The 16,525-nt window shown below is 45.5% G+C and overlaps 1 protein-coding gene across 8 annotated transcripts in view; it reads right to left on the reverse strand.

Annotated features, from left to right (window-relative positions):
* HECTD4 (HECT domain E3 ubiquitin protein ligase 4) overlaps positions 1-16,525 on the reverse strand; it is a 182,887-nt gene that overhangs the window by 37,605 nt on the left and 128,757 nt on the right. For all 8 annotated transcript variants that reach the window (XM_059408459.1, XM_059408455.1, XM_059408453.1 and 5 more), the window contains 9 exons: positions 16,044-16,159; positions 10,893-10,996; positions 7,974-8,135; positions 7,713-7,861; positions 7,346-7,425; positions 5,250-5,413; positions 4,370-4,607; positions 3,457-3,593; positions 2,967-3,093 (listed from right to left, as the gene is read on the reverse strand). In XM_059408459.1, coding sequence (XP_059264442.1) covers positions 2,967-3,093; positions 3,457-3,593; positions 4,370-4,607; positions 5,250-5,413; positions 7,346-7,425; positions 7,713-7,861; positions 7,974-8,135; positions 10,893-10,996; positions 16,044-16,159 — 1,277 coding nt within the window. The remainder of the gene's footprint in view (positions 1-2,966; positions 3,094-3,456; positions 3,594-4,369; positions 4,608-5,249; positions 5,414-7,345; positions 7,426-7,712; positions 7,862-7,973; positions 8,136-10,892; positions 10,997-16,043; positions 16,160-16,525) is intronic.

Raw genomic sequence — 16,525 nt, forward strand, 5'->3', positions numbered from 1 at the left:
GGTTAAAAATCACGGGATATTATTATGCAGTCATTTCATTTCCTAAGTAGAGGGCAAACAGAGGGTAACAAGTGAGGGAAGGTTTGCTTCTTACTTTGTACGTTTTTGTACTATGTGATTTTTACAGCCATCGCATGTTGCTTAAGACAGACAGAGCTCCGCCAGCTTCTCCTACCCAGCACTGGAACTGGCTGTGTTCTTCCTTCCCAAGGGAGAACACATCGTTACGTTCACCAGCAGCACCACTATCAATTAATAAATGCAGTCAACACATGTCCCTGAAGAGACGGCCCTGCGGGGCACACGGGGAGGTGAGGTACAGTGTCTCCACCTGCCAGCGCGGCCGTAGCTCCCACGCTGCATGGGTTCAGACACGGGGGTGGCCACAGGCGCTGCCACGCAGGCTGATGGCCTGCACGCCCGTCTCCTAGTCCTTTACATGCTGGCCTTGCTGGAGGGAAAAGGCACAGCAATTCTGAGAGCACACTTTGGAAGGAGGAGGCTGCAATTAGAGAAGGATGCCTGGAGATAGAGCTGTCAGAGAGAACAGACGTGTGGCCGGGTATTGGAAGATGATGGAAAAATCATCTTTGCAACATTTTCCAAAGGAACGGGGGACAGGAGAACAAATCCTGGGCTGTCGACCCAGCAGGAATCGAGGAACACGGGAAGGATGCCGAGGTCAACCACGCTCAGGACAGGGGTGGGGTCAGTAACCTTCCTCGGGGACTGGACAACAGGAGGCTGCTCTACCTCACGGGGGTGGCCCTTTGGGTACCACAAGCCGTCCCCCAGCCTCCTTTCCACCTCTGCCACGGCTCCCATGAAGATTATATTCAAAAGGTAAATGTTTTAGGTTTAAATTAATTTGGTTCACATGACTAGTCACAGCACACAGACGGATTCCTAGAGAATGCCTTGGCAAGAGGCCACATTAGGGGCTGGAGGCCCGTCTGGGGGACTCATCGGTCCCCCTCTGGTCCAGGGCCACTTTTGGATGATCAGATTTTCTGCTGCGCTGTCTATACCTTCCCCTAACCACAATGGGAGCAGAAAAAGAGGAGGCACCCTTAGCCACAGATGCTGAGGATGGCTCTGGCACCAAAGAGGAAAAGAGAAGAAATCCTAATGTAAGCAGAACCTGTATCAAAATACAGGCAAAGCAACCAACGATCACATACAGGGGCTTTCCACCTGCACACTGTAAATTCTCTACCCCCTTTCCTACTCTCTCCAAAGCGGTAAGAAGCAGCAGCCCCCCCTGAAAACAGTGCTTTATGGTTCTCAGTGGAAGCCAGATGTCAGCCCGTCTGCTCGTGATCTCCACTCAAATAGCAGGTTCTCAGAGAAGCCACGCGAGACTGGCCTGGCCAAGCTACACACGTGCCGGACCCTGATCTACCGCACAGCCCCGACCACAGGTCACCTGCCATGGCCCACTGGGTGTTTCCCTCGCCGGGGGCCCGTCGCCCAGGAGGCAGGCTGACTGCAGGGACAGGTAAGTGGGATGAACGGTTGGCTCAACACATGCCACCGCATCAAAGGCCTCCTGCCGCTGAAGCCTGCGCTGCATGGGTGCCTGGAGGCGGGAGGCAGTGCACCTGCCATTGCATTAAGTTAGCGTCGTTACAACCTGAGAGAAGGTCTGTTCTGCCCTCCAACAAAGCCCACGAGGGCATTTCCTCTCAGATGCTGAAAACAGATGGGGAAGAGCAAACTCTCTCTGGGATCTACTACACTGAATTGTGTTGCTCCTTTGCTTACCACCTCCCAGTGGCTTCCCATCTTGCAGAGAATAAAATCCAAAGTCCTCACGCGCCCGACGCTTTTCCCTGCCCCCTGCCTCGTGCACTCCCACCAAGAGTCTTCCTAATGTCGTTCCCTCTGTCTCAAACTCAAGAGTAGAGAAGATTTACTACTTATCTGCCCCAGAGCTGGGTTGGCAGCTGAACCTGGGCTCTGACAAGAGCAGGAAGCAATCCCGCCATGTCACGGGAGGTGTGGCTATGCCCACAGGTTAAGTTTAAACAAGATCATTTCACTGTCATACGCCTCAGCTTCGGGGATAGAAAGCATGAAAGTAAATAAGTAAAAATCAAACTATACATTTACACAAGCTGATTCAGTCCTAGTGCCAACATGGGAGAAAAGTAATCACTGGATATCTGGGACCTGGCATATTAATTGGCTAAAAAATGAAGGTCTAGTGGGGACTCTGCTTTTTATTTGGTCCTAAGCTCAGGACAAGCTCAAAGAGGAGCAAGGCTGCTGACATAGGACAAAGATGAGAAACTTCTCACACATCCCTGAGGCCCCATGTTTGGGAGAAAAAAGCAGGTGCTTCACAAGATGAGAAAAATCCTCAAAACAGAAATTAGCTACCTGCACTCAAGACTCACGAATAGTCCACTGTCTGGGGGCCAAACTTTGCATTATTCTTTGCTAGAGAAACTATGCTCATGGAAGAAAAATACCACCATCATTACCACAGTGACATCTAGAACCATATTAACTGAACACTTACTCTGTGCCAGGCACTGTTCCTAGGAGCTTTACCTGTGTTAAAGCAGTTATTTCTCATATCCATAAAGGTGGTCACCATCACTGATTTCCGTGTTAAAGGGGAGGAAAGCCCAGCATGCTTCAGTAACTGTCCCAAGGTCAGACAGACAGCAAATAGCATAGCTGTAACTTGAGAGCCCAAATTATTAACCCCCAGGCCATCCAACTTTCCAGCACAACCATTTCAGCAGCCCATCAACCCACACATGGAGTTAAGCTGACAGGCAAAGAAAAGGCTGGCAATGGAAGCCGAAGAGCACAGAGCTCAGGAAAGGACAGGAGAGGACAAGGTTAGGTGTGGCCTGACGTTAGATGAGCCCCACGTTCCTGATTTATGACTAAGTTTCATCTAAGCACAGCTCAAGTCATGATGTAGCTCACAAGGAAAGCGCAAAGCACCAGACCTAGTTGTAAAGCACCCTTGATCTGGTCTAGGCCGGACTTGCGCTCTGCCTCATTGCGGAAGCGTCTTCGGATGGTAGGGAACACCTTGGTCTCCCAGGCTTTCACCAGTAGGGCGTAGTGGTCCTCCTGGAAGAGAAGGCAGAGGCATGAACAGAGAAGTACCTCGTGTGCACGTCAGCCCTTCCCCGACCTACACATCCCACCTACTCCAAGGCCAGCAGCAGAATCACACCTTCAGATGCCAGTGCAGGCAACAGCCCCGACTGTGGCAAGCCCTCTGAAGCCCAGTAAGCCCTCCACACTGACCCAGTGCTCAATCACTAGCAGGGTACTCCATTTCTCCCACACCCAGATCAGTACTGGGCCTAAGAGCTTAGCAGGTACATAACTGGAAATGTCCCCACTCCAGCCTTGTACCCTCAGATCAAAGTCATTCCTGGAGGCTCGTCCAGTCACCAGGGAGCCGCCGGAGCGCCGGGGGCCTTGTACCTGGGGAACATCGTCATCATCCTCGTCATCACTTTCGTCGTCTGCGATGGGAGGTGGGTGGGGGTCTGGGCCCGAGGTGATGAAATTCTCATAACTGAGTTCGACTTTATAATGACAGGAGGTGTCACTGTCATATTCTGCAACAGAGCACAGTGACAGTGAATTCGAGGCAAGAGCAGGCCAGAAAGATCATGAACTTCTCTCCCCCTTAGACAAACCAAAATCTCCTCCTTTGTGAGAAAGACTCCTAGCACTTGAAGGGATTTTAAAGGAGCCATGGAGTAACTAATTGTGTGTCATGATCCTGATTCCAAAAATTGTTTCTATGAATAGAACTCATGCAATTCACAGAAAAATTTGGAAAGTTCTTCATCAGGAGAAAGAAGTAAACAGAATCATAAAACAGTCTGCAAAACCAAGCCAGTTATAGTCTGCACACACCTTTAGATCAGGAAGCCTGGTTTTATTTGACTATGAAATTTGCCAAATAATTAGGAGAGCTTTTTCACTGTGCACTAACACCTACCACCTAGATTCCACAATTAGTATTTTATCAGTCATTGATGACCTCAGTTGTTTTTTTTAATGACCTCAGTTTTAAAACAACTTAAATAATTAATATTTTAAAAATAGAGGCAGCCACAAAATTCTGGGGCTTTTAGCCATCTTATAAAAAGTGGATAGTCTTTCCGGCTTGCATTTCCAAGCGATGCTCTGGCGGCACTGAGGAGTGGCAGGCGTCCTGGATGTGGGGAAATGTACCTTCTAGGCAGCGAAAGTACAGTGACCCCATCTCCTGTTCCCCGTTTTCTTTCACCGGGCCCACGAGAGCGAGCCCAGGTTGGCTGGGTTATGAATCAGCAGCGCCTGCATTCCCAGGAAGCAGTGGGGGCCCCGGGAGGCGGCGACTTACGCTGCTGAGCAGTGGCCACAGCGGCAATGCGGCACGGCGGCCCGTGAGTGCCCGGGTCGGACGCAATACTGGTGCCGGCGTCGTTGTCGCTATCAGATGCCATGGCGAAGGGCAGGGCCTCAAAGTTAGCGCTGATCTCCTCGGCCAGATCGGTGCACAGGTCGGCGGCGTTGCGGTGGGCCTGCCCTTCAGCATAGGCGAATGGACGGGAGCCAAAGTTAGCTCGAGTCTTGGTGTTCTGGGAAGGAGAGCAAATAGAGGATTTGAAAGGGGTTAGGTTTGTTTAGTTATTTAACACTCCAAGAAGAATGTCACTCAACATCAAACCAGAGGAAGGGCCCCAGCTCTGGGAAAGCATATGGAACGAGACAGAGGGGTCCGTGTAACTGCGTGCCCTGGGGCTGAGACGGAGCCCTGCACAGGTCACTGCCTCCCCCCACCCCCACGTCACTCTCCCAACCCTATGCTATTCAGACGGTGACCGTCCCTGTCCCCAACACTGTTCCTTCCTGCCTGATGCTGCCGCACAAGCTACTCCTTTCACCGGGGACATGTTTCTCCTCTGATTTTGCCAAGTTAAGGCCAGTTAAGCCAGACCTGGCTCAAGCATTGCTTCTTCAAGGTAGTGGGGACATGGTCAGATTGGCTTCCATAAAGCCTATGATCTGCAATCATACCATGATGGTTAATTTCATTGTCAGTTTGGCCAAAGGATGCCAGACTAAACATTACTATGGGGTGTGTCTGTGAGGGTGCCTCTGGATGAGACGAGCATTTGAGTGTGGGTTCAGTAGAGTACAGATCACCCTCCCCAGCGTGGCTGAACACCACCCAAATTCCTAAGGAGAACTCGTTTCCCTTCCCAGTAAGATTAACCTGCCTTTTTCTGAATGTGAACCACAGGCCACATCCCACCAGAGACGTCTTCGAGATACGGGGACAGGCGCTGCCCACAGTATGTGAAGTACACCCGGCCCTTGGCTGGCTGCCCTGGAGGAGGGGGGGTCCCCTCGGTTCTCTCCCAGCCAATTCCTGCTACGTCACCTACAGCAGAGAACGGGAAGGAGACATCTTGTTTTCCCTTCCACTGATTATTAAAGAAACTTCCAAACTGCAACCAGCATGGTGAGGCCACATATCGGCTATCTTTATTTATGCCACTAATTACATCTGAAAAAGGTCTAAAGTTATGTATTGCACTTGAGTAAATACAAACTATTCACAAGAAAATGCCCAGTGTCTAAGTTACACATTAAATGTAGCCTTTATCTTCCTGGCAGCCAAGACAAAAAGGGAAAACATTGGGAAGGATTTTTTTTTAAATAGAGAAACAGAAGTTTTCCCCTTTTGACACATGGAAAATTACTTATGGCACAAAGATAAAAAGGTAGTATTTTCTCGGCAAGTTTGTGGAAGATTTAGAAATGGTCTTAATACTATAAAACCCAACACACAGTGTAAGCTAGAGGTACATGGTTAAGTCCCTTTCTGTCCCACCTGCTACTTATATGTTTAGGGCATTTTTGTGGGAAGCGAAGACAAGCCAAGGTGCTTTCGGATGAGGAACTGAACAGGATAGAGCTCAGAAGCCCAGAGGAGCACGACCGGCACATTGGCGCTCCCGCGCTGGCTGCTCCAGGCACGCTGCTCGCACGCGGGGACATATGATTAGTCTCTCTTCACCAAGTGAACTCTTCACCAAGTGCATGGAGTTCTACGATTCTGCTTTTGATTACAGTCTCCTATACTCCACATACCACTAGGATGGGCTTCCCAAAGCCTGGGGACTTATCACCGTTTCCCGTGGCATCTCCAGGGCCCAGAGAAGCACCCGGCACACGGGAGATGCCCAGCAAGTATGTACTGATGCACGGACACCAGGAGTGTTGGCACAGAGGCTAAGATGCTGCTGTAAAAAGTGAGTTCTTGATTCCTACCCAGACACATTTCTCTAGGAAGAGGGTGGCATGTTTGCCTAAGGTCCTGTGCAAAACTTTCTCAAACAGTAAACTGTGACTGTTTTGTGCTGGAAACATTTAAGTGCTCAGCTGAAATGTCCCAGTTTTGCTCCAGAAAATGTGAGAGCAGTAACTGCCAGGAAATGATCTCTAAGTCATAACTTGACCACTGCACTCCCTGGAAGGTGTAATTTAACAAGCAGCTCCCTAAGTGAAGTGATGGCAAAATCACCCCCAGCCAGCTGCACAAGGTGACCTGATGGATCAAGGGACTTATTATTCCCCATGTGAGCAGCCCAGACCATCTACCACGTAGGACAAGTTCAGCTTCCTCAGAAACGATGTGAGAATGTACTGTCTGAAACTACGTAGCCAACACGTCTGGGGGCTTCTAATGGCAAGAGGACAATGCCTACACTTTGCTCCTCTACTAGAGCAGGAAGGACCGATCCCAGTTCATCCATACAGAGAAAGATACTTATTTGGAGGCTAAAAAGAAGAGGGAGGAGGGTTTTTATTGTTGTTTTAACTGAATCAACGGTCTACGAGACTCAAACTTCTGGGCAGATGTGTCGAAGCAGGACAAGATGTTTAGGCCCCCAAGAACAAAGTGTACAGCACGTTAGCTATGAGTAACGCATTCTGCAAGTTCCTCAGGGCTGGTGATAAACTTTTTTTTTAAAACCTATTTATCTGCTCATCAGTGAAAAGCTGACAAAAGGCTCAACTTCAAAGAGAAGCAAAAATCTCAGGTTTTTCTAAGGTTGCAGGAACGGAAGCACATGGGACTCCTACCTTACCAAATGGAGGTTCTTATACTGGCCTCCGGAAAGGAGCGGTTTGGTGTAAACTAGCCGACGGCAATGACAAGTACTTGGCTTTCACTAAAAGACAAATTGCCCGTTTCCCATTGCCAAGTTTCTTTACTTTTAACCCATTTAGACAAAATCTGGGAGCAACAGAAATACACAGGGTGTTTCAAAAAAAAAAAAAAAAAAAAAGCTCCCGCCACACTCACCAGGAGACAGAGTCACGTCCAAGCGCACGCTCTTCCACTGTAATAAACTGGAACCATTGTAGTGCACGGCTCGGCCATTGCTAGGAAATCGAGCAAAGCAAAGTCAAAGCCAAGGCTGACTGGCCAATACAGAGGCAGTTAAGTAGTGAACAGGCTCAGGGGCTTCAGAAGCACAAGAGTAATGACGAGAGCAACCCTAAGAGCTATTCTCTTTGCCTCAACTTGAATATATTTCCAACTGGTATTTTATACAGTTTTGGAGGTTGAGACTATAATATTATTTTAGTATTAAAGCACCGACAACCACTAACTTTTTTTTTTTTTTTTTTTTTTTTTTTTTTTAGCAACAGCAATAGTAGCCACTTACTTATGGAAAAGACAAGTGCCCACTGGATTAGTCCAAGCCCCATCTCGTTTCTCTGCTTCTGTAGCGAAGCCAAAGGAAACGATTGGTCCCGTGTCGTCATCAGTATCTCCATAGGAAACAATTTCGATTTCCCAGTAAAAAGATGGGGCCTGAGGAAACACCAGAAGCAGGCAGGCAATCAGAGGGCTCCAGCTGGGCCCTTGAAACTCGCTTTTTCTTTCAAGATGAAGGAAATAGGCAAGAGATCGTGTGCTTTCTCACCTGAACGGGCAGTGGTGAGGTGGCATAGATAAATGTGCCCCGGGGCAGACCACCCCCAGCGCTGGGGTCAGCCAGGAAGGTGACGGAAGTAAGGTGTGATGAGAACATGCAGGCTCGGACGGGCGGGAACACTCGTGAGGGGCTCCAAGTGATCTCTTTGGGCTACAATGGGGGGAAAATGCCTCCTTCAGTACGACTGCAAACACAAATTCCCTTAACTTCTCAAAGAAGAAAAATTTTTATCTAGTGGGATTATAATATAGGTTCACCTTTTAAGAATAGACCCTGTTTTTACAAAGGAAACTGTATTTAAAAAAAGGCAGTCTAGGGGCACTTGGGTGGCTCAGTTGGGTAAGCATTTGCCTTTGGCTCAGGTCATGATCCCAGAGTCCTGGGATTGGGTCCCGTGTCAGGCTCTTTGCTCAGCAGAGCGCCTGTGTCTCCCTCTCCCACTCCCCCTGGCTGTGTTCCCTCTCTCACCATCTCTCTCTCTGTTAAATAAATAAATAAAACCCTTAAAAAAAAAAAGAAAGAAAGAAACTGGAGATGATGCAGATAGGCAACAAGAAAGCCTGAGTGGGGAAACTGAGGCACAAGGGTACACTGGACTATTAAGTTTCTACTTATTGACACGGAAAGGCAGTCATCATCTATGGAGGCAGAAAAACTAGATGCAAAACAGTGTGAACAGCAGAGATTCGTTGTCATGCAAAAAATACAGGGATCCATCATGCCGTAACCCTGACAACGCTAAATGGAGATGTTGACATTTCAGGCGACATTTTGCAACATTGTTGGTGCAACCATCACCACTATCAAATTTTAGAGTGTTTTTGTCCCTCTTAAGTCCCTACCTGTTAGCAGTCACTCCTCATTCCCCGCATCCCTGCCCTGCAAGTCTCTGGCAAGGACCCATCTGCCTTCTGTCTCTAGATCTGTCTGTTCTGGACATTTCAAATAGATGAGAACCCATAATACACGGTCTTTTGTACCTGGCTTCTTTCACTCTGTAATTTCAGGGTTTATTCATATTGTGGCACAGATCACTACTTCATCACTTTATTTATTTTTTGTTTTTTACTTCTTAACTTTTTTTTTGCATTTTTCTGCATACTTTTAAAAATGTTTTAATTTCTTTTCAGCGTAACAGTATTCATTGTTTTTGCACCATACCCAGTGCTCCATGCAATCTGTGCCCTCTCTAATGCCCACCACCGTTCCCCCAACCCCCCACCCCCTGCCCCTTCAAAACCCTCAGATTGTTTCTCAGAGTCCATAGTCTCTCATGGTTCACCTCCCCTTCCAATTTCCCTCAACTCCCTTCTCTCCATCTCCCCTTGTCCTCCAAGCTATTTGTTATGCTCTACAAATAAATGAAACCATGTGATAATTGACTCTCTCTGCTTGACTTATTTCACTCAGCATAATCTCTTCCAGTCCCGTCCATGTTGCCACAAAAGTTGGGTATTCATCCTTTCTGATGGAGGCATCATACTCCATAGTGTATATGGACCACATCTTCCTTATCCATTCGTCCATTGAAGGGCATCTTGGTTCTTTCTACAGTTTGGTGACCGTGGTCCTTGCTGCTATAAACATTGGGGTACAGATGGCCCTTCTTTTCACTACATCTGTATCTTTGGGGTAAATACCCAGTAATGCAATTGCAGGGTCATACGGAAGCTCTATTTTTAATTTCTTGAGGAACCTCCACACTGTTTTCCAAAGTGGCTGCACCAACTTGCATTCCCACCAACAGTGTAAGAGGGTTCCCCTTTCACCACATCCTCTCCAACACATGTTGTTTCCTGTCTTGCTAATTTTGGCCATTCTAACTGGTGTAAGGTGGTATCTCAATGTGGTTTTAATTTGAATCTCCCTGATGGCTAGTGATGATGAACATTTTTTCATGTGTCTGATAGCCATTTGTAGGTCTTCATTGGAGAAGTGTCTGTTCATATCTTCTGCCCATTTTTTGATATGATTATCTGTTTTGTGTGTGTTGAGTTTCAGGAGTTCTTTATAGATCCTGGATATCAACCTTTTGTCTGTACTGTCATTTGCAAATATCTTCTCCCATTCTGTGGGTTGCCTCTTTGTTTTGTTGACTGTTTCCTTTGCTGTGCAGACGCTTTTGATCTTGATGAAGTCCCAAAAGTTCATTTTCGCTTTTGTTTCCTTTGCCTTTGGAGACATTTCTTGAAAGAAGTTGCTGTGGTTTATACTTCCTCACTTTTTAAAGCTGAATAACATCCCATTTTATGGAGATATGCACTCATTTGATGCATCTATTCATCAGGGAAGTAAACATCTTGGTTGTTTCCACTCTGGGGCTATTACAAATAAGCTGCTAAGAACATCTACCGAGATGCCAATTCGGAACACTTTGCCACTTTTGCTTTCTAATCAACTCTCAATCTCTATGTATACTTTTATCATTATAACTTATATTATATGGACTATAGATCTAAAATTTTCTTTTTTTTAAAAGATTTTCTTTAATTGACAGAAGACACAGTGAGAGAGGGAACACAAGCAGGGGGAATGGGAGAGGGAGAAGCAGGCTTCCCTGCCGAGCAGAGAGCCCGATATGGGGCTCAATCCCAGGACCCTGGGATCATGACCAGAGCCGAAGGCAGACCCCCAACGACTAAGCCACCCAGGCACCCCTAGATCTAAAATTTTCTAAGTTTTTTCTGTTACTGATAATGTAAGAAATTATTTACAAATTAATGAGTTCTGCTCCTTTGCTGTGATCTTTCATTACTCAGAATGTCAAATCGATGTGCCCGGACATTCAGAGACGATAGCGCATCAGCACAGAGCGTGCACCTTCCCACGGCTTTGCAAACGCTCATTCTAAAGGGCACTCGGGGACCAGCGGCCTTCTTTAACGCGGCGCCCGGCAGCTGGGCTCACCTGTCTCCGGTCGGCCTGCAGTGGCGGCGGCGGCGGCCGAGCGCAGTCCCGGTAGAGCATCCGCAGCCGCTCACACTGCACCTCCACCACCGCCAGTCGCTCTCCTGGAGGGGAGCACACGGAACACGTGAACGTTAGTCCCACACCCCCGAGAGAGCTCCAGCTCTTCTGGAGTTGGGTCAAAACAATTAAATGCTTCGGAGATTATGCAAATTCCTTAAAAAAATAATAAAAGCCAATAGTCTGCGATAGCTTTGTCTACTACACAAAGCAGCGCAGCAACATGGGCAAGTGCGTGAGTTCTTAAATGGGGCTGCCTGGATCCAGGACCTGGCTTCGTGACCCGGCATTTACCGTCTCGCTTCCAGTACGGGAGTAACAACAGCACCTGCGCCTCACAAGGTCATGAGGAGATGAAGTAACACAAGTGGGGCTTTTAGTTAAGTCCCTAGCACAGGATGAACACTCAATAAAATGGAAGCTCATCATTGAAACGGATTTTTAAAACATCTACTATCTATTTAACATCTCCTAGGAGCAAGGCACAGTGCTCGGTGCTGGAGAAGACAAAGATACGTGAGCCCAAAGCTCCCGCCCTAGGAGGACAGAGGAGATGTGTGCGCTCCGACACGTCGGACGCTCGCAGTACGCGGCTGCGGGATGCGGTATGATCTAAGCACAAACACTTCACTCCGGGACCCAGACTCAAATTAGAGCTTAGAAAATACAGGGTCTCAAGAAGCAGAGGAAGAAGGGAATTCCAGGCGGTTTGGCAAAAGGAGAAAAGGTCTAGGAGAGTCAAGAGTCAGAGGCCTTGGGAGTACCTCAATCAACACACAACAATCAGTTCAAAATGGATCAAAGACCTGAAAAAAACTTATAGTTAAAACTAAAAAACCCTTAGAAGAAAATAATGGTGTAAATTTTCATGACTTTGAATTAGGCCATGGTTTCTTAGCTAGGACACCGAAAGTATATGCAATAAAAGAAAAAAGAAAGAAACTGGACTTCACCAAAATGAAAACCACTTGTGTTTCAAAGGATACTATGGAGGAAGTGAAAACACAACCCACAGAATGGGAGAAAAGATTTATGTGCTACCTGGTCAGAGACTAGTACAGCTAAAATTACACAGACTCTTAAAATTGGGGTGTCTGAGTGGCTCAGTCAGTTAAGCTTATGACTCTTGGTTTCAGCTCAGGTCAGGATTTCAGGGTGATGGGGTCAGGCTGTGTGTCGGGCTCCACACTGAGCATGGAGTCTGCTTGAGAGTCTCTCTCCCCCTCTGCCAATCCCCCTGCTCATGCACACGCAGTCTCTAAATAAATAAATAAAATCTTTAAAAAAATTGTAAGAGCCAACGATAAGAGTTGGGGCTCCTGGAGTCCCAGGATCGGGTCCCGCATTGGGCTCCCTGCTCAGTGGGGAGTCTGCTTCTCCCTCTGATCCTCCCCACTCCTGTGCTCTCTCTCAAATAAATAAGTAAAATCCTGAAACAAATAACTCTTACAATGTGGGGAGTCTGCTTCTCCCTCTCACCTTCTTCCCTCTCATGCTCTCTCTTACTCTCTCTCAAATAAATAAATAAAATCTTAAAAAACAAAACAAAACAAAAAAACACAGTCTGAGTATGACCTAAAACAGGGAAGTTGGAAAGGAGAGCTGACTCCAGAGGAAATAAGGACTTTAGTCTTAAATGTGGGGTATTCATGAGGCTGGGAGTCCTAAGAGAAAGGTCCGAGAGGCCTGGCTAGCCAGGGAGGGACCACCCACAGAAGCAGCTATGGGAAGCACAGGGGAGGGCAGAATGCAAAGAAGATGGGTCAGCAAAGCTGAGTGCAGTTTCTTCAAGTGAGGTCTGGGCCCCTCTGAGCACAACAGTCCAGGCTCACCTTCAAGTGATTCTGACTTTTGGGTGGAGCTGGGAAAGCATTTTAAACATGCTTCCGAGGGGTTCCTACGAACTTGCAAAGTCTGAAAAGAACCTCTGGCTCAGGGAATGTGTATATTTAGGAAGTAGGCAGGAGAAAAAAACAGCTGGACCAGAGAGATTCTGGCTTCTGTAAGAACATAAAGCTGGGAATTTTTCTGGTTTCTACAGGCTTTTTCTTCAGATTAAAATCTGTTTCCCATGCTATTTCAACCAAGGGATTCAGTGAACTTCACAGAAATATTTCTTCATGGGAAAAAGCTCTTTGGCATACTGCTTATCTTCCTAGACCAAATGGAAATTAGATATTCTTTTCCCTGGATTAGAGAAGCTAGAAAATTATGTTAGGAGTAAGTCAACATTATAATGCCCAGTATTCTGTTTAATTCATCCCAGAGGAAGTAAAATAATGGAAGAAATTCACTGAATTTTTTTTCATTTTAGAGAATCAAGTGTATTAATTATTATGTGTAAATTTCACATTTTCACACATTAAATAAAAAGTCTTGATACATTCAAAAATAAAAATCAAAGAATCTTCTCTTCTACCCATCACCTTGAATCATTTATTAAACAGCTTTGCTTCTAAGCACAGTCCAGGACTCTTTTGTGGGCTCTAAGAATTCATTGCTGTGTTATAATGTAATCCAGAAGCAGGGCTGGTTGGTTGTTGGTGATTGTTCACAGGTAAAGGACTGAAAAGCCAGCAAACCTTGATACGTGCTTTAAACTTCAAGGGTCTTTCTGGTAACCTATTAAGTGACTCATTAAGGACTGTTAAACTTAACAGAAGACACTATTTTAGGATATAAATTGATGTGTATAAGCTCACAGTCTTCTGTGCAATTAATAAACACTTCCCACACATTTCTATCCAACTCTTTGTGACTGCAGAGTTCTTTTCCATTAGGGAAGATGGGTTGCGTGGGTTATTATTAAAACCATTTGAGGCCACTGCTCCAAACACTACGATTCCCAGCTTGTACATGAAGTATGAAAGTTAATTTCACAGTTTAAGACTCCTTTATTCAATAAAATGTATAAAAAGGATACTCAGAAAGAGTCCTAAAAAAAGTGAGTGATGGGTGGCTCAGTCATTTAAGTGCCTGCCTTCAGCTCAGGTCATGATCCCAGGGTCCTGGGATCAAATTCCATATTTGGCTCCCTGCTCAGGGGGGGAGCCTGTTTCTCCCTCTCTTTCTGCCCTCAGCTTGTGCTCTTTCTCTCAAATAAATAAAAATCTTTAAAAAAGAAAGAAAGAAAGGAAAGTCAGTGATCAATTCAGCAAGTGCATGCTTGCTAAAAATCAGTCATGTAGATCTGCAAGGTAGGCCAAGAACATGAAAAAGTAGAGGCCAGGAATGAAGACCCAACCACGAGTACAAAGCTGAATTATGGGCACACATTTAGTCACAAGGAATTTCCCCTGAGAAGCCTAGCAAATTTCTTTTCTTCTGTTCTTATTCTCTATGCTCAGGATCTCTCTGAAGTTTATTAATGTGGTCACTGGTTCCACAGCGCTACCCCTAAAGAGGAAGGTGATTTGAAAAGTAAGACATGGAATGAAGACCAAACCAAAGACCAACTAACAGAAATTGGTACCATGGGAAAAAGAACAAAAACGTAAGGACCAAGAGGAGATTAGGGAGTGACTGAAAAAGCAAATGGCATTAGAAATAATAAATAATATGGATAATAAAAATGACCCCCTGCATACACAAAGGATACCACTAAAACCAGTAAGGAAGTTAAAAATATTCATTTATTCCTTACAGTTCATGAAAATGCTACCACTAGAGCACTCAAGGATATTAATCTATGAGCAATTTCCCTTAGAGTCCAGTTAAATCCTTGGGGACAAAGCATAAATTTTCACTTAAAACAACCCAGGACCAACTACCAATTTACAGGAAATCTGAAGATTGAGGGACACAATAAATGACACCACAGAGACACAATCAGCAAAATCCAGACCATAGAAAACCCTTCAAAAAATAAATTGCAAGGCAAAAAGAACATAATGGAGGCACGTGGGTGGCTCAGTTGTTAAGCATCTGCCTTTGGTTCATGTTATGATCCCAGGGTCCTGGGATCGAGCCCTGCACTGGGCTCCCTGCTCGGCAGGAAGCCTGCTTCTCCCTCTCCCACTCCCCCTGCTTGTGTTCCCTCTCTCACTGTCTCTCTGGCAAATGAATAAACTAAATCTTAAAAAAAAAAAAATAAGGAACATAATGAGAGGAATCAAGATTTTATTTTATTTTTATTTTTTTAAGATTTTATTTATTTATTTGAGAGAGAGACAGTGAGAGAGAACATGAGCGAGGAGAAGGTCAGAGAGATAAGCAGACTCCCCGTGGAGCTGGGAGCCCGATGCGGGACTCAATCCCAGGACTCCGGGATCATGACCTGAGCCGAAGGCAGTCGTCCAACCAACTGAGCCACCCAGGTGTCCCAGGAATCAAGATTTTAAAAGAAAATTAAAAGATAGCAATGAAATTACAGTGTAAGAATTTTATTTGGCTCCTGCTTCAAATAAACAAATTCAAACTCAAGTATGACTTTATGAGAAAATTAGAAAGTTGCACATGGACTAGATAGTTAATATTAAAGAACTACTGTTAATTTTTCTGATACAATAAATGGTATTCTGGTTTTTTTAAGAGTCCTTATTTTTTAGAGACACATACCAAAATATCTATGGGTAAAATAATATCGAAGAATATTCCTGAAAACAATCCAGGAGGGGAGTACAGCACAGATGAAACAGGACTGACCATGAGTTGATAACTGCTGAAACTGATGGTTCCTTATACTTGTCTCCCTATTTTTGTGTTTAAACACACACACACACAGATGGATGTTAGTGCAAACACCTCTGATTTCAAATGTAGCCAATGACAATAGTCAGAAAGTATCAGTAGCCCTAAGTGTTCATAAATAGTTCTAACAGGAAAATAAATGCAATGAATTAATATGAATGGAAGAGAGAAAACATGCCGGCATGGTCCCCAAGTTAAATTGAAAAACACTGATTTACCACCTCATGAGTACTGAAAGCTGTTTACATTTCTACATCTGGGATAAAAGGTGTGCTAGTCCTGCCTAGAGTTCAGCTACTTGGAGTGTGTGTGCATGTGCATGTTAGCATTCCATCATCAAACCGGAAATGAGAGCACAACACTCAATAATAGAGGATGGTACAGAAAGCCACAGGTACTTACCAGCACTGCATTCCTGGGCTACTAGGTTGAGAACTTCGACAGCTGCTGGACACTGTTGTATGAATTCTTCACAGAACAAGCTGTCTTCTAAAAGCTGGGCCATGACCAGGCATGCTCTTAATGTTAAAAGATTTATAATATTTCAAAGTCATCAATGTTCATTCTCTAAAAAGTCAACTATGAAAGGCATTTCAACCATATTTTCCCCCTAATTTACAAGAAGGTACAAACTCCCCATTCCACTTGCTTTTTTTTTCTGAACTGGATTGGTCTGGAAACATAACTTCTCTTTTCCCCCTGAGTAATTGCTGACACCGTACGGGCAAGCCAAAGAGGGGGAATGGTTACCATCTTCACACAAGTGGAGATACAAGGCACCAAGTGAGAAATCAGCATTATCTTTTAAGAAACATCGCCTAAACTGTGCTCCACGGGCAATAGTAGTGTTCTGGGAATATGAGGAACCCAGACACTTGGAAAAT

Source organism: Mustela nigripes, chromosome 8 (assembly GCF_022355385.1).
Source record: "Mustela nigripes isolate SB6536 chromosome 8, MUSNIG.SB6536, whole genome shotgun sequence".
Lineage (NCBI taxonomy): Eukaryota > Metazoa > Chordata > Mammalia > Carnivora > Mustelidae > Mustela > Mustela nigripes.